General features: G+C 42.0%; 2 protein-coding genes across 3 annotated transcripts; one reads left to right on the top strand and one right to left on the bottom strand.

The window, feature by feature from the left end:
• Nucleotides 1-524: 524 nt before the first annotated feature.
• lman2la (lectin, mannose-binding 2-like a) lies at nucleotides 525-5,214 on the bottom strand. Of its 2 annotated transcripts, XM_019877624.1 has the most exons (9): nucleotides 4,972-5,214; nucleotides 4,642-4,760; nucleotides 4,254-4,371; nucleotides 4,085-4,167; nucleotides 3,709-3,741; nucleotides 3,380-3,541; nucleotides 3,157-3,271; nucleotides 2,951-3,073; nucleotides 525-2,880 (listed from the first exon to the last, which is right to left on the bottom strand). In XM_019877624.1, the coding sequence occupies exons 1-9, from the start codon at nucleotides 5,171-5,173 to the stop codon at nucleotides 2,738-2,740; spliced, it is 1,098 nt and encodes a 365-aa protein (XP_019733183.1). In that variant the 5' UTR covers nucleotides 5,174-5,214; the 3' UTR covers nucleotides 525-2,737. The 2 variants fall into 2 exon arrangements, with proteins under 2 accessions (XP_019733183.1, XP_019733184.1); XM_019877625.1 differs by lacking the exon at nucleotides 3,709-3,741.
• Nucleotides 5,215-5,825: 611 nt separating this feature from the next.
• On the top strand, nucleotides 5,826-8,634 carry mtfp1 (mitochondrial fission process 1). Its single transcript, XM_019877668.1, has 4 exons — nucleotides 5,826-5,986; nucleotides 6,803-6,930; nucleotides 7,146-7,378; nucleotides 7,598-8,634. The coding sequence occupies exons 1-4, from the start codon at nucleotides 5,917-5,919 to the stop codon at nucleotides 7,662-7,664; spliced, it is 498 nt and encodes a 165-aa protein (XP_019733227.1). The 5' UTR covers nucleotides 5,826-5,916; the 3' UTR covers nucleotides 7,665-8,634.
• The last annotated feature ends 7,252 nt before the right edge of the window (nucleotides 8,635-15,886 follow it).

The following is a 15,886-nucleotide window of genomic DNA, read 5'->3' as shown; positions in this document are numbered from 1 at the left end:
CAATTGGAACGATTCTTATTTTTGGTGGGTTTGTCACTGTTCCGTCCATCCCTTTTGGTGCATATTGTGTTCAAATAGCGGCTTTCTTTTTTTTCATATTTAAACATTCACAAAAATATTAAACTGCTGCTTTTCATTCTTATGGACATACATTTTTGTGTATTGCATAATGGAAGACTTCAGTGTGGAAGATGGAAGTGGACTTGGAGGCGCTGTGGATGGATTGGTTTTGTTTCTCTTTCCAAATAATTTTCCTTGTTTTTTCGCCAAACTGTAAAAAGAGAGGAGGAAGCACTGACTGATGGCTAATATTGCTATATCTATATATTTTATTTTAATTTTTTTTTGGGGGGGGGGCCGGGAGGTTAAGTAATACGTCTGCTGTGTGATGTTTTGGTCATCATTTGTATTTTATTTTTTTAATAAAATTAAACGTCTACATATGACGAATGCATCCGTGTTTCTTTTGGGGTGGAGTGTCTGAATCCGATTGCAAGAATAATACTGTTACTCAGACAATGCAGTCACTGTCAAAAGTTTGGTCTTTAATGAGGCAAAGGACTTCTTACTGTTTGATTTAATCAAGTATGAAAACGGGTCACCGATTGGAAACATTTGGAGGGAAAAGTTAATAAATGAGGAGTCATAAATAACAGAAAAAGAAAGTGTCCTTTTCATAATTTACAAGGTTGTTCAAGATGGTCGTCTGCCTTTCAGCAACTCACCGCTCACAACAAAGCTTGTGGTGTGAACAGCGTTACACAAAACAAAAAGTTTCAGTGCACAGTCAGGGTTGAAATGATGGACGCTAATAAAAAAAAGAAAAGAGATGGAGCAGCAAGGTGTCGAGTAGAAGGAACTCTCGCGATACTTGGAGTAGAGTGATTCAGTTGCCTTTTGGAGGTACTGTTCTGCAAGAATTTAAAAGCGGTCAAATTAAATTCATACTCTCCCAAGACAAATTTGGTCTTATTTTTCAGATATTGAACGGAAATTTTGGACCGCTTTCGGGGTGTTCCACTTTAGAGGTTCTCAACTAAATACTCTTGGATGGAACTTTAGTGTTGGATCTCACCTGCGACGAAAGTCGGGCCGGATTTGAGCATTTCCGATCAGTTAGCAAGGTTAGCAAAGGCCCGACTGTCGGATGTCTGAAACATTTCTGTGTTGCGGGGAGTCTTTAGTTTTTTTTTCATTCATGAACAGCTCAGCAAGCAGCTTTTTTTTTTGTTTGTTTTGCCAAGTGTGCACAGAACCTGATATTGCGCCGAATGTTGCAGCCACTGACTGGATACACTGCTCCGAAACGCCAAGTCACATCTTCAACCCAAGCAGTAACAGGTGTTCAAGAAAGACGAACAGAGGACAAATCAACACATCACTCCGGGGATACGCAACTGGGAGTCGTGGTGAGTTGCAAAAAAAATTATTGTATCTTTTAAAAGGGGTATACCTTCACACGGACCCAGCGGCCATGAAAACGAACGTAACCAATTACTCCTCCCTACGTTAGCTCTCGGCCAAGTAAAAGCTCGGATAAATTTGGTAACCCTGCATGAATAACAATGAAGAAATCAAGGAGTATATTTTCAAGAACAAAGTACAATTTTTGGAGAAAATTGCTTTTCTACAAAAGAGAAGGCGCAATATATCGATAAAGTTGTATTTTTTTCCGATTAGGTTAAAATGACTTTACTGTAAATCTTTATTGATATCGCGCCTTCACAACAGCGCCAACAAATCACTTTACAGCACATTGAACATAAAGTAACAATAATCCCACTAAACACACAATTTTAGAGTCAATGTATCATCTTAAAGCGCCTTTCAATTAAAAAAAAATAATAAATTAACTACAGGCAGACAATGCATATGCAAACGGCAAAATAAGTAAGCGTGTTGACATGGTGGACGATAGCGGACATTTTGAGCTGTTAGCGAGTTACGTGATAATGTTGGACCTTCACTTCGCAACATGATTCATTTACCAACCTGACTATACTGTTGCACAAAAATGAAAACATAATATATCTCATCAAAATGAAACACATTTTGATAGATATGTTGCTGTGGGGAATATTTACACAGCATTTTTAGCAGAGTGGGACTTGTCAATATCACGTGCATGCAAAAACAAACAAAAATTAACTGAATAAAACGAAGGACGGACACATTGTGAGCGACTTATCGTTGGACTGGTTGTGCATGCAAATGTTTGGTGACGTTAATTTAAAAAAGACCTCCGAGTTTTGCTATTTACTATGTTTTCATGATGACTGACTGATTCTGATGAGGACACCAAAGGCATCCAAAATATTGACCCTTTAATATCATATCGCAATTTTACTTTAGTCAGATTATTTGTATCTCTACAAGTACTTATTTTGTTCTGGTCAAGATTTTTTTTTTTTGTGAAAAAATACAACTTTATTCTCAAAGCATAACTTCTTTCTTCCTGTAAACAACAACTTTGAATCTTTCTGGCATTTGAGGATGCATATGGTTGTGATCCTAGAAAACAATTCTCCCCACCCAAAAAGTTTGAGGATCCCAATCAACGGTAAAAGACTTGTAAAAATCAAAAATGGTTGCTCAGAAGAGGTTGAGCATCAAGTCCGGCGTCAGGATCCTGCTCCGTGAAGCGTCTTTCTCAAAACAGACCAACATCTGTCAGCTGCAGTGTGGACTCAGTGCAGTTAAATTCCCTCCCCAAGCGCAAACCCCAATCCACCTTTCCTCAGTAGAATCGCTTGCGCCGGTTCTCGTTCCAGTGGCCGTAGAGCAGCAGGCCGACGACAACCAGGAAGATGCAGCCCAGCATGGAGAAGAGTACCGTGAAGAAAATAGCTAATCCGCTCATTCCTTCCTCAGTTTGACCCACTGGAAGGCAGAAGAGAATGTCAGAGGGACGCAAAGACAGATGACTGTGTGTTGTGTGTGTCTGGGTTACATCTAAGCAGCTCCATGTTATCCACGCTGGGAATTGTGATTTCCTCCTCCTGGTCTTCCTCTTCCTGTTTGCTCCGCAGCACCGTCAGTTGGTAGAGTTTCAATGAGATGATGTCGTGGTTGTCTATTGATTCAAGTTGGTGGAAAAGTTCATTAGAACCCGAATGAATAACTTGAATCATGTAATGAGGAAATGAAGTGTTCTACCTGAAAGGTCTCCTGTAATTGCGGTGGCGCCAAAATAAAAGCCCTTGGGCAGCCGCACGCCAGGCAGATCCAGGCAGTCCCTCCATTCGTGTTGTCCATCAATGTCAATCATCACCTGAAAAAACACAGAGCGACCGTGAAGTGCATTCAGAGCACCGAAACGGTTCATTTGCTCACAGTGTCCACTTTTCCCAGGAGAATAATAACGAAGAACGGGCCTCACCGTCAGCCGGCGCCGGACGTATCGGATGAAGAGGAAGGTGTCGTGCTTCAGGTTGCGCACCATGGCGTTGCAACCCCCGAGCTCGGTGGGCCGGCCGTCGCGCTCGTGGTCGTAGCTGATGGTGCCGTTGCCCACCATGGCGAGAACGAAAGGGAAGATCCTCTTGTGGTCGGAAAAAGATGCACAGGTTAGAAGTCTTCAGTCATGATTGTGACTCGATTTTTTTTTTTTTTTTTTGCGTGCATTGTCGCTACGATGATTATCAACCTTCCTGGAGACAGGAACACCAAAACACACCGGTTAAACACGCACATTCCAAAGACTGTTACCTGCGTGCTTGGAGTATATCTCTTCTTTTGTGCCTGTTCCAATGCGATTGCACAAAAGAAGACAAAAGAACACCCCTTTACACAACATTGTACAACAGTAATCCCCCTGCGAGGGATCGCCTATAGCGGAAAACAAGCAATTTATTATCTCCTAAAATTGTTTAGAATGACCATATATTAATAATTTCAAAAGTAAATAGAGCCGGGTTCTACATTAATGGTGGTCACTGGTCACTATGTGACCGTGTCGGGCAACCGAATGTTCAACAACGCTGACCTGACTGGACCAGTACAAATTTCATCAGTACATACAAAGAAACCAAAATGTTTTTGCTTTATTAATCGTCAATACACATTTTTTTGTATGTGAGGGTACCTCTATCTGTTTCTCCTCATTGGGATACGTGTCCACAAAAACTCCCAAACCAGTGAAGTTGTCCTTGTTCCCAAATACAGGACCTGTGCGTGATGACAATTAAAAAAAAAAAAAACATTTTACAAAAAGTACATTAGCAGAAAAGAGCAATTTCGATAATTTTGTTTACCTTTCTGCATGCGTTCCTTCGTGTACCAAATAGCCAAGCCGTCACCATTGAGATTCTTCTTTCCTTTCCCGTGAATCTTGAAGTGCACCTGCATCTCCCAGTCGTTCAGATGACAAGGCTTGCAGGGTGAACACGATAAAACCAATTGTCATGTTTGGGTACCAAGGATGCACGATTACGAGCAAAATCGAGATTATTTTGTCCAATAACTAGCTGAATCGGCGAGGCGTTAGCTCGTCAATGTGATGATTCTTCCTCATCATCGATTTTTGCTGAACTTTCTTTCTCTCGATGTGACTCACTTTCATCGAGACACCGAGTAACTTTAGGCTACCGCTACGGGGTATGATGACTTATAATTTTAGGTCGGTTTAATGTAAATACTCACCAGTCGGCTCCATACCGCCCCCTGTCTGCTCTGCATGTCAGGTGTGAGTCGCACCTGCTCCGTGGTTACCATGGCATCGCCCATCAGTTCCCAGTGGGAGGAGCTTAAAGGCCCCACGGCTAAACACACACACGCACGGACGCACTTTTTTTTTTATCACGGTACGGTCACCTGTCGGTCAAAGTACCCTCGTGACAGTCAAACTGGTTGTTTTGTCAGCCATGAGACACCAGATATTGATGTTAAGGCGTTAAATAGCTAAAGCTAAACGGCATTACGTGTTAATCTTCTAGACTATTCTACTCGATGCATCGGGGGGGGGGGGGATACCTTGATAGGGTTTGGTGAGGGAATATTCCCGCTTCAAGAACTCTTCCATTTCGTGATCGTCGTCAGCGAAACACTGGCCTACGGTAAAAAGTAAAAGAATAAAAGAACATAAAATCGTAAAAGGCGTCATCTTTTGCGGAGAAAATAACATGTGTATTGATTTGGAGTCCCGCCTGTGCCTTCTGCAACTGATGGCGGCCATCGTGAGTCAAACGTCACCTCCTCATGAAAAGCCAGTGTCTTTCCTATTGGTTCGTCGGAACGCATGCTCACTCTCATTGGCTCAATTTTGCTGTCAATCACAATACATGTGTTCTAGTGGTTTAGATTTATAACAGAGGTGTGACCGTGGAGAAACGCTGTTACAAAATGTGCATGGTGCTACACATTAATGACATACTGTATATTTAGAAAGTATACGAAATTAATACAGAAGACATTATTGCAAAGAACATTTATACTTTGCATTGCCCTTTAAAATAAAAATGTCTGATAATGCTGGTCTTGTGTAAATCAATATTTATTTAACATTTCACACAGAGATAATGCAGCAAATTAAATCTAATATAACATTTATCAGTGCCTACTTTTATGTTATTAATAACCAGTGTTGGGGTAGCGTGTTGCAAAATTAATGCGTTTTATAGATGGTAAGTTACGTTTTATATTATTTGTGGTAATATTGAAACGAAATGTATTACTTTCAGATGCAAGAGCGTAGCAATATGAAATACATCACATTTTGAAAGTGAAATTTCCCAATGTTGTAAATTACTAAGGTAAAAGTGCCTTCTTGTGGTTCGGTTCGTAAACTACCGTCGTAAATCGGGACAGCCGCAGCGGACAGGAAGGCCACGCCCCCTCGAGAATCCCCGGTGACTGTCGGCTTTCTACACGTTCGTGAGCATTGGAAAGGCGATGGAGTAAATCACGGCGAAGGGAAGCATGGACATGACGGAAGAAAAAACGAACAAAGCGGTGGACATCTATCGCGACACATGGGTCCGCTTCCTTGGTGGGTCAGGTTTTTTCTTTTTTTACTTCTCCACCGTAATTGACTTGAAGCACACGCAGGAATGAGTCGAGGGAACAGGGTGACCCTGGAGCTGCTAGCTAGCTAGGTAGCTAACTTGCGGTGGCGAGGAACAGCTGTCCTAAAAAAAAAAAAAAATTCGATATATGTAGCAACGTTAACCGTCAAGGGCAATTTGTAGCACAATGCAGCGACAAACACATTTCTATGCATTGACGCTTTATCCGAGCTGTTTATGGTAAAGCTAGTGAGTTGTCGGAGTTAGCAGCTCAGTCAGACCAAAGTAGTTGAGCAAGTTGAGGCTGTGATTCACCAGCACTCGGAGTCATCAACTCCTGAGCGTGGATCACTTTTTTTGGTGTACTTGCGTGTCATAACAAAGCCTTTTTTTTAAAGTACAGGTTTTGTCCCACTGGTAGGGTTAAATGCAGTAAAGTGCAGTAAACAGTAACTTGAAGGACATTTGCGCTGCAGCATCATTTTGTGCATTACCTGTTCATAGTTTTTCACGTGCGTTGGAAATCAATGCTGTTATTTACTTTGTTGAATGGGTAATTAGAATTTTTCTCATTTCATATTTAATACCTTAATTTGTATTTCAAATGTCAGGTCAGATTTAATGTGTTTACAATCGAATTTTTATTTACCTAATTTTTTTCCAGTTTATCAATTCTTTGAGCTCTCAGCATGTTACAGAAGCATAACAGTTGCCTGAAAGAAAGACTTAAAGTTATCTGTCACAAAAAAAAAAGAAACAGGCTTGCTTCTGTTGACCATGTATGCCTCCCCTTTCCGCAGGCTACGCCAATGAGGTGGGGGAGGCCTTCCGGCCACTGGTGCCGGTAAGTTTGGTGTGGGGGAGCTACGCCGTGGCCACTGCTTACGTCACCGCTGATGCTGTGGACAAAGGCAAGAAAGCAGCCTTGGTGAGTCGGACTGGGATAGTAACTTGCAGTTGATGGCCAATCACGGCTCAGCTTGTGAATGTCACATGACCAGACTCAGTGACCTGAGCCCTGAACAAGTGTGATGTCATTTTCAGGGGACAAGTGGCAAAATCGCTTCCCCCCCAGAGATTAACCAATGCTTGTTTCCTCCAGCGCGTCAGTAGTACAGCGTGATTCTTCTTCTACTCGTTTAGGCGCACGGGGATGAGCCAGGCCAGACAACGCGGGTGGCGGCGGCCGTGGCTGACACGTTCGTGTGGCAGGCCCTGGCCTCCATCGTCATCCCAGGCTTCACCATTAACCGCGTGTGCGCCGCCACGCTGTACCTGCTGGGCCGCACCACCAAATTGCCCCTGCCCGTGCGCAAGTGGACCACCACGGCCGTCGGCCTCTCAACCATCCCTTTCATCATCAGCCCTATTGACAGGTAGCATGCTCCCCCCCGCCCCTCCCTACACTTTTCTTCAAAAGTATCGGGTCACTTAGAAATAGCAATAGTGCTGGAAAAGCTCTTTAATGAAACCAGGCAGTTGACGTTGTCATCCATTCTTTAAAAAAAAATTAAAAATTCAAAGTGACAACAGGTCTTTAAACGATAACAATATTTAAAAGGTTATGTGTTGTTTACCACATGTGCACCTTGCAGGTCTGTGGACTACCTGCTGGATTCGAGCCTGCGGAAGGTCTACGGTCACAGCGAGAAGCAGGAATAACAAGGCACTAAAAGGCTTGAAGCAGAAAAGGGATTTTTTTTGTTGTTGTTGTTCTTGACATCGTACTGTATATACCACTATGCAGGAGTGTTGCTGTCTTATTCTGACTGTCAAGTCAAGGTTCTTCTAATGTTACACGGCAGGGATGCATTTCGCTGTAAGCGTTCATACAATGGGGTACACGCAGACTGATATTAAAAATCTGCATTTGTGTACCTCTCCTTCACCCTACATTGTGGTTCTGCTATGAACTAGTCTGCCACAATATTGAACGACCTTGTTCCTCACAAACGATATCGTCTGGTACTTTTTTCCATTGCCGCACTTTGATTCTACCAAGCTGTTAGCCATGGGAGCTGTTGAGCTTTGCACTGGGAACGCAATTTACTCCACTTTGGCGATAATGGTACTGTGAATGTGTGAACTTCACGCGTATTCATCGCTGCTATCTAATTTGTTACTATCTTCAAGTACAATGTCGCTGTTTGTAGTGTTGAATGGCGGGGACTACGGGTGCGCAAACTACAAGCTATGCAAGGGATTAGCTGCTATGGGGCAACAAAGGGTATAGTTCAAACAATATTGGGAGTGTTTGAATTTATTTATGTGTCATGTTAGCAATAACGGTCAATGCTGTTTTACGTTTATTTTCATGTTTTGGTGGTGGTTGGTGAAAAACAGTGAGGAAAGGGAGGCTCATGATACTCTATATTCATATTCAGTGTTAATATTTCAGTTTACTTGTGATAGTTGTGTGACTGCATGTCACTGATGTAAAGAAATACTGTACAGGTATTTTTTTCTTTCTATTGTGTTGGGATTTTGGGGATAGTTTAAATTTTAGGATATTTTCACTTCATGGAACATTAAAGCACAGCAAGTCAAAGTGGACACTCCCCTACTGTTGTCAACACTGGAGGAAAAAAACTTTTGTGCAACTGTTGTTAAATAAAGACTACAATGATGTGCATATTGTGTGTTTTTATTGACTCTAAATCAGATGCTCTCATACTTCACTGGCCCAGGCACCCCACGTGAGTAGTACTGGAGTAGCTAAGAACTGTACTTAGGTAAAGAGTACTGAGTGAAACTCAAAAGCGTGGTATGACTACCACTTGTGTGGTCAAAAGAAGGACTGAATTCAATGTTCAAACTGTATAACGTGAGCGGCTAATTTTATTATTTTTTTTAACATGAACAGCACAGTCCAGGAATAAAACCTCTGCCTTGTTTTCGATGAACATTTATTTATTTTATTATTGGTCATGATGGTGGAACTGGGTGTTAGAATAATGACTCAAGTTAAAAGTCCCTCCCCAAAATTTCTTGAGCAAGAGTTCGCATTTAGGGGAAAAATCATAATGCGTAAGTTCTCAGTATGACACTGTGAAGTTGGACACTAATACCCGGATATTACTTTTGTAAGGCAGATGTTTTAGTATATAGCGTTCGTATTGGATTTGATTATATTATGTATGTATACATACACACCTCTGGAAAAAAGAAATGACAAGATCACCCACTACGCTGTCACTGACTACCACTTGTGTGGTCAAAAGAAGGACTGAATTAAATGTTCAAACTGTATAACGTGAGAGCGGCTAATTTTTTTTTTTAACATGAACAGCACAGTACAGGAATAAAACCTCTGCCTTGTTTTCGATGAACATTTATTTATTTTATTATTGGTCATGATGGTGGAACTGGGTGTTAGAATAATGACTCAAGTTAAAAGTCCCTCCCCAAAATTTCTTGAGCAAGAGTTCGCATTTAGGGGAAAAATCATAATGCGTAAGTTCTCAGTATGACAGACCCGGATATTACTTTTGTAAGGCAGAGGTTTTAGTATATAGCGTTTGTATTGGATTTGATTATATTATGTATGTATACATACACACCTCTGGAAAAAGAAATGACCAGATCACCCACTACACTGTCACCTTTTCTCAGATTTTGCTTATGTTTGAGTAACACAAATAGTTTTGCTTTATTCTCTAAACCACTGACAACACAACAAAGTATAATTCCAAATATTGTAAAAAAATATATATTGCTACTTAGACCATTAATTTTGGTTTCCTAGGTTTTTTTTTCTCCGATTCCCGGTTTTAACTGAAAAAACTCGAACCAGTGTTCCTAATCGACCTGCAGCTGATGCCAATTTCCTCGAGTGAATGTAGTGCATTTAAGGAGAAAGAACGCCATCTTCCGACTCCCACTTCAGCCATGTCGCTTCTTCTTCATTTCGTGCTTTTGGCACTTTTCAGTTTCACACCATCAAGAAGTCATCGAGGTAAGAGGTGTGCTCCCTGCTCGCTTTATTTGCAGCCAAGCTCAAACAAAACCGCTCACGTTTAATTGACACTTGAAAAAATAATAAAAAAAATAACTTTAAGACTTCTGGAAGTCTGCAAGGAGGATTGATTAGTGAAGTGTTGTTTTGAGATTAAATCCATTTAATTTGAAAGTTTATGGAAAAAGACATGCTTAAAAAAAGCCTTTTTCTGCACCATTGTTTATTTTGTGGTAAAACTATTTTCACTGAGGACACACATTTTTACCGCTTGCTGTCGAGTGAAAATGACATCACACAGTTCCTAAAGCAGGGGAAGGGAACTCCAGTTCCTCGAGAACTGGATCCTGCCTGTTTTAGATCCCGCCCTCTTCCAACACACCTGATAAAATGACCAGCTCATCAGCAAGCTCTATCGAGGCCTGAAACGATCATGAACAATTCAATGCGGCGTGTTGGCGTAGGGAGAGATCCAAAAACAGGCATGATGTGGCTCAAGAGGAACCGGGGTTCCTTAGCCCGGCCCTAAAAGGCTCAGTTTGTGAATGTCACGTGACCAAACGAAGAAAACAGGTGAGCCTTGACGAGCCCTTAGGCACTGTGATGTCATATTCCGTCGACGGCAAGTGGCTGCACATACACTTAATACTAAACCCCGTATACATATTTAAGGCCTTCCCACACACATCCTGGGCCAATGGATCTTCTCTGAAGAGAACTCGCCGGATGAAGAACTCGACGCGCTTTTTCAAAAGTCCTCCGAAGACTCCCTGATCCTGATGATGCCAGAGAGCACGGCGGTGGTCGACAGCGTCACTCAACTACCACACCCCGAGAAGCCGATGACCACGACAAGAGAACCACTGCTTGTCAAGGCGCAAGGTAATGTCATGCTTAACTTTAGTTTCCCCTGAGTGGCCTTTTAACTGGTTTTGTTGTTTTTGTTGTTGTTTTGGATGATCCAGATGAGAAAAAAGCAGGATCCACAATGTGGAAGGTGGCTGTGGTGGTGGCCATCCTGCTGGTGTGTGTCGCGGGATGTGTGAGCACGGCCTACTACCTGTGTGTCTGGAGAGGGGGTCGCATTCATTATCAGCCTCATAAAGTGGAGGCTTGAGTCAATAAAAATTAGGCTGTGACATCATTTGGTATTGAATGCACGAAATAAACTTTTTCTTTTCCTTTGAATGAGACACCTTGTTATAATGATGAGGAAAATGGTTCTAGCGTTGGAGAAACATGTAGTACAGTTGTGGAAGTTCAGTGTCAGACCTGCTTCAAATCAAAATCTGTGATTGAGAGAAAATGTATTTAAATATTTTGATACGCTTATTTTTGGATTATACTTATCCGTTTGCCGGTTTTAAACCTCAAATGTGGCCCTGTTTCCCCTGAGTGGCCTTTTAACTGGTTTTGTTGTTTTTGTTGTTGTTTTGGATGATCCAGATGAGAAAAAAGCAGGATCCACAATGTGGAAGGTGGCTGTGGTGGTGGCCATCCTGCTGGTGTGTGTCGCGGGATGTGTGAGCACGGCCTACTACCTGTGTGTCTGGAGAGGGGGTCGCATTCATTATCAGCCTCATAAAGTGGAGGCTTGAGTCAATAAAAAATCGGCTGTGACATCATTTGGTATTGAATGCACGAAATAAACTTTTTCTTTTCCTTTGAATGAGGCACCTTATTATGAGGAAAATGGTTCTAGCGTTGTAGAAACATGTAGTACAGTTGTGGAAGTTCTAGTGTCAGACCTGCTTCAAATCAAAATCTGTGATAGAGAGAAAATGTATTTATTAAATATTTTGATACGCTTATTTTTGGATTATACTTATCCGTTTGCCGGTTTTAAACCTCAAATGTGGCCCTTGACCAGCATTTTTGTCCAAGATTGCAATAAATCCTTGTGTGAATGCCAAAGGAATCCCTGTTTTTTTCTTAATGACCTTACTTTAATCCTAACACTTTTTTTCGTAATTCTGTATCCTTCCACATTTTCACAAACGTTGCACATGTTTCACAAATACCATTCAACGTCATTTCATATTTTACATAGCTTTCAAAATATAACACTTTTCACCCACCTTATGCATATTTTCAGCGTATTCATAATTCAATCTTTCGAAATAGTTTTTTTCACTCAATTTCTGTAGAAATTGCGTTTTCTTATCGAATCTCTTCCAAATGTTGCAAATCCTTGTAATTTTATCTAATGACCAGCAGAGGTCGGTACTGCTCTTATTTTCCAACATGTCAGAAGCAAAATATTTGGTTCCAAACTTGGAACCAAATTAACATAAAAGTAGGCCATATAGTCATTTCCTTTTGCTTTACGATATATTTAAAATCAAATCTGCATAAATTTGAGTTCTAAGAAATGAATCCACAAGTCAAAAAGCAGATTCCCATCAATTTCACTACTATACTCATGAGTCCCCCTTGAAGCAATATCAGGTGGCATTGGGGGAGCTGGTGAATTGAATTAATCCCCCCCCCCCCTCCTCTGTGATGGATAGGCCTGTTCACAGGGGTCTGCAAAATGGAGCCATTGTTCATGTGTCACTCCGATTGTCACGTTCCTATATGATTGGTGCTTGCCTGGCGAAGGCCACAAGTGGACGAAAGACCTCCCTCTCTCCTCCTTATTCTTCCTTGTCTCCTGTGTCTCCCCAGCCCACCCCCCCCGATCTGTCTCAACGCTTAATTCTACCCCCCACACCCCACCCACAAGTGTTTTCCATGAAGCCAGATACACAAAAATAAGTCTAAACTTGAGACACACTCATAAATGTAATTTTTTGCTCTATTATATACGCAGATGTCAATGTGAGCCTCTCAAGGGCGATTATCATTCATAAATACACAGTTGGGTGCCTGCTGGGTTGCAAGTGTTTACAAAAAAAAAGATTCTCCTCAGGCTGCCCCTGACTGAATTGGGTCAGAATTTTTGTCAGTTGCAGTTATGTAAAAATTCAGCCATCTGTTTTTGAAACTTATCTGTAATCAGAGCATTTGTAACTGTTACAATATGGAGTCATTCCAATTTGACATTTATGAAAAACTTTGTAATGTCAAAAATTTAATACAGAGAATTTTCATCAGAGGTCATTGATAGATGGAAATAGTCAAACCTTTTTTTTTTCTTCTTCTTTCCAACAGGCCGCCAATCACGGTGCATCAGGCGCTCTTGCTAAATTATTGGCCAGTCAGCGTAATGGATGGAGCAGGCCACTTCCAGCCAGTCAAAACCCAGAAAAGGCAGCGTGAGGCAGAAATCACAACATTTTAATATAAAGTTGACAAACAATATTGAAAATATCGTTCGTAAAAACAAAAATAAATGAACAAACCTTCAAATTCTTATCAAGACATGTCAGGGTTGTGTTGCTCAATCTTTTCTGTCATGACAGAAATATATCTATAGATTTCCAGATCCTTGTTTTCATACGCCACAATGAAGCGAGAGTAAAAATGTCAGCCCCTTTCAAGTAATGAAATGATTTGACACAATCATTAGTCATGGTCAATTGATAGTAATTGTATTACGCCACAATTGTGGTTTCTACATCACCGTCCTCCAACGGCGACAAACAAGCAGACACGCACACAATGACCCCCCCCCCCACACACACACACACACTTGAGTGAAGGAACATATTTGTAGAAAGGCCACTTTAACGGCACTAACTGAAATGTTTCATGCTTGCCTTGTGGATTTATGGAGGTCACCACAAGGCTCGGTTTTGAGAAGGCGAAGACGAGGCGATACCTTTTGGATTGATTTCCATGAATGTCTTCCCGCTCGGGGGGGAGGAATGGGGGGTAGAAAAACACCACCATGCCACGTTAAAACACAAAGGAAAACTTAACAGGTCGACGCAAGAAGACGCGACGGCACGGTGTGGCGCCGGTGAGCATTCTGCTGATAAATATGTCTGTGAAAAGACAAAGAGCGGGCAGGCGCGTGGAGGCTTGGGCTTTTATGATCAACGCTCTCCGCACGGGGTGGGGGGGGGGGAGTGGGAAATTTGACATACTGTACATTAGTACCCTAAGACACAAGTTGAGGTCATTCCATAACCAAGCTGGTTGAATCTCAAATCATCTTTCCCCATGGAAATGAATAGAAATGCCATTAATATGTTTTAGTCACCGCAGCCCCCCCCCCCAAAAAAGGAAAAAAAAAGTGTTTTTAACGAGGAAAAATCGCACTCTTTCATAGTGTATCCAATTCACTGTGTTACTCCTTTTGGTGTACCCACATTGGCCATCAGAGTATAATACTGAACAGTCACAATGATGAATCAATTACTACAGTACTGTATCCTTCAATTTCAATATAAACCTATCTGCCGAGTTTGCTTCGAGATGCTATCGGTCATGAACGATTTTGACCGAAGTTGCCACTTCAACGCTGATCTCAAAAGCACGTGAACAGTATTTCAACTTTATTTGTTGTTTTTTTTTTTTTTTTACTCCAAGAACCGTTAACAGTTCGTTTGAAATGCATGAGGAGGTCCTAAACTTGTGCGTTGTAGGGGGAAAAAAAAAATTCAACGCCTTTTTCCATGAGGGGTGGATCTGTTCCATGTTTTCTGATGAAAATATAGAATAGATTAATTGATCATTGATTCAATAAAACATATTTTGCCTTTTTTTTTTAAATAGCATGAACCCAATAAAGAAGTGTGCAGCCCCTATGTGGCCCTCCCCAGTAGTGCTGACAAAAAATGGCACCATTTTGCCCCCCCGGCCCCCTTCCATCGTTTAAATTGCCCATCCCTGATGTATGAATATGAATGCTATTCCGATATAAATAAAGGATCAGAGGCTTGGAGAATAGATGACTCGTATCGCCAATGTTATTAAATTAATTTTGCCAATCACGGCGGCCGCAATGTGGGAAGTGAGCGATGCTTTGAAAACGGCAACATGACAGTTCTTTATCATGATTTGATGCTTGACGGTTGTCACACAGCTCCGCGTGCTCTCTCTCTCTCTCTTCGCCGGCTCTCTGTGCGATGAATTAGAGGCAACATGAAAACGGAGCAGACCTTCAGCAATACATAATGTATGAGCAGCTCCAAGGCTCCTGCTGAAATTCTGTTCAGGTGGCATCAGATTGTGCAGCCGAGCGGAAACCTCAGGCCGGTCACTTAGTGTGCGCCCTGTGTGGTAATCTCTCCACACGGAGGCTCGGACGATGTCACTCCGCTGGCACGGTGGAAATGTGCCGTACGAGCAGGCCGCGCTCTAACCTTCAGGCTGTGCGACGTTTTTCAAAATTCCTCCAATTTGCGATGTTGATTCCATTGATATTTGGGGTTTCAGGTCGGATTGAAATCGAGTTTGATATCAATGCTTAACATCCAGTGGCGTGCTAAGGGAGAGGGCGGGATAGATGCTCAATGCTCTCTGCGGTTGCATAAATCAACACACCCTGCCACCATCTGAGGAAATACGTTTCCAACGTCTCACAAATGTGTTGATTCGTCTTTTTTTTTTTGCTTTCCAGGGCCGTCGCCCGGGCTTTTTGGACCACGTGGGGAAACGACGCCCTGGAGACACCTCGATTGTAAGTCTCAAATTTACTTCAGTGCGTTCAGCGTCACCAATCGTTACTTCTGCATTCCAAAACAGAGATATATTTTTTTGAAAGTTTCTCGTAAAGGCATCTTACGGTGTATTTTAGGATCATCCAAGTTTTGCAAGGATGGGCGGGCATTGGCTGTTAAAATATTTGTACTGCCACAAAATGATGCTGACAGAAGGAAGCTTTTTTCTGTGAGTCCTACTTTCCTGCGTGCGCCATGAATGTGATGCGGTGTCTATCTGCTCGACCACGCCCTCTGGGAGCTCTGATTCATCCCCCATGCACTCGTTTCACATGCAAATCGCAGCCAAAGAAGCGACTTGATGAGACGCAATCTCATCG

This window comes from Hippocampus comes, unplaced genomic scaffold (genome assembly GCF_001891065.2).
Source record: "Hippocampus comes isolate QL1 unplaced genomic scaffold, H_comes_QL1_v1.1 scaffold376, whole genome shotgun sequence".
Taxonomy (NCBI): domain Eukaryota; kingdom Metazoa; phylum Chordata; class Actinopteri; order Syngnathiformes; family Syngnathidae; genus Hippocampus; species Hippocampus comes.
The sequence above is the reverse complement of the archived record's forward strand: the minus strand, read 5'-3'. Positions and strand labels throughout refer to the sequence as shown.

Bases quoted from the DNA above. Each gene is read 5' to 3' on its own strand.
- lman2la (XM_019877624.1), bottom strand. From the start codon at position 5,173: ATGGCCGCCATCAGTTGCAGAAGGCACAGGCGGGACTCCAAATCAATA. The intron at 3,742-4,084 runs GTACCCTCACAT...GCATTGGAACAG, and splicing joins ATGAGGAGAAACAGATAGAG to GCACAAAAGAAGAGATATAC. The intron at 3,074-3,156 runs GTAGAACACTTC...TTGAATCAATAG, and splicing joins AATTACAGGAGACCTTTCAG to ACAACCACGACATCATCTCA.
- mtfp1 (XM_019877668.1), top strand. From the start codon at position 5,917: ATGGACATGACGGAAGAAAAAACGAACAAAGCGGTGGACATCTATCGC. The intron at 5,987-6,802 runs GTGGGTCAGGTT...CCCTTTCCGCAG, and splicing joins CACATGGGTCCGCTTCCTTG to GCTACGCCAATGAGGTGGGG. The intron at 7,379-7,597 runs GTAGCATGCTCC...TGCACCTTGCAG, and splicing joins ATCATCAGCCCTATTGACAG to GTCTGTGGACTACCTGCTGG.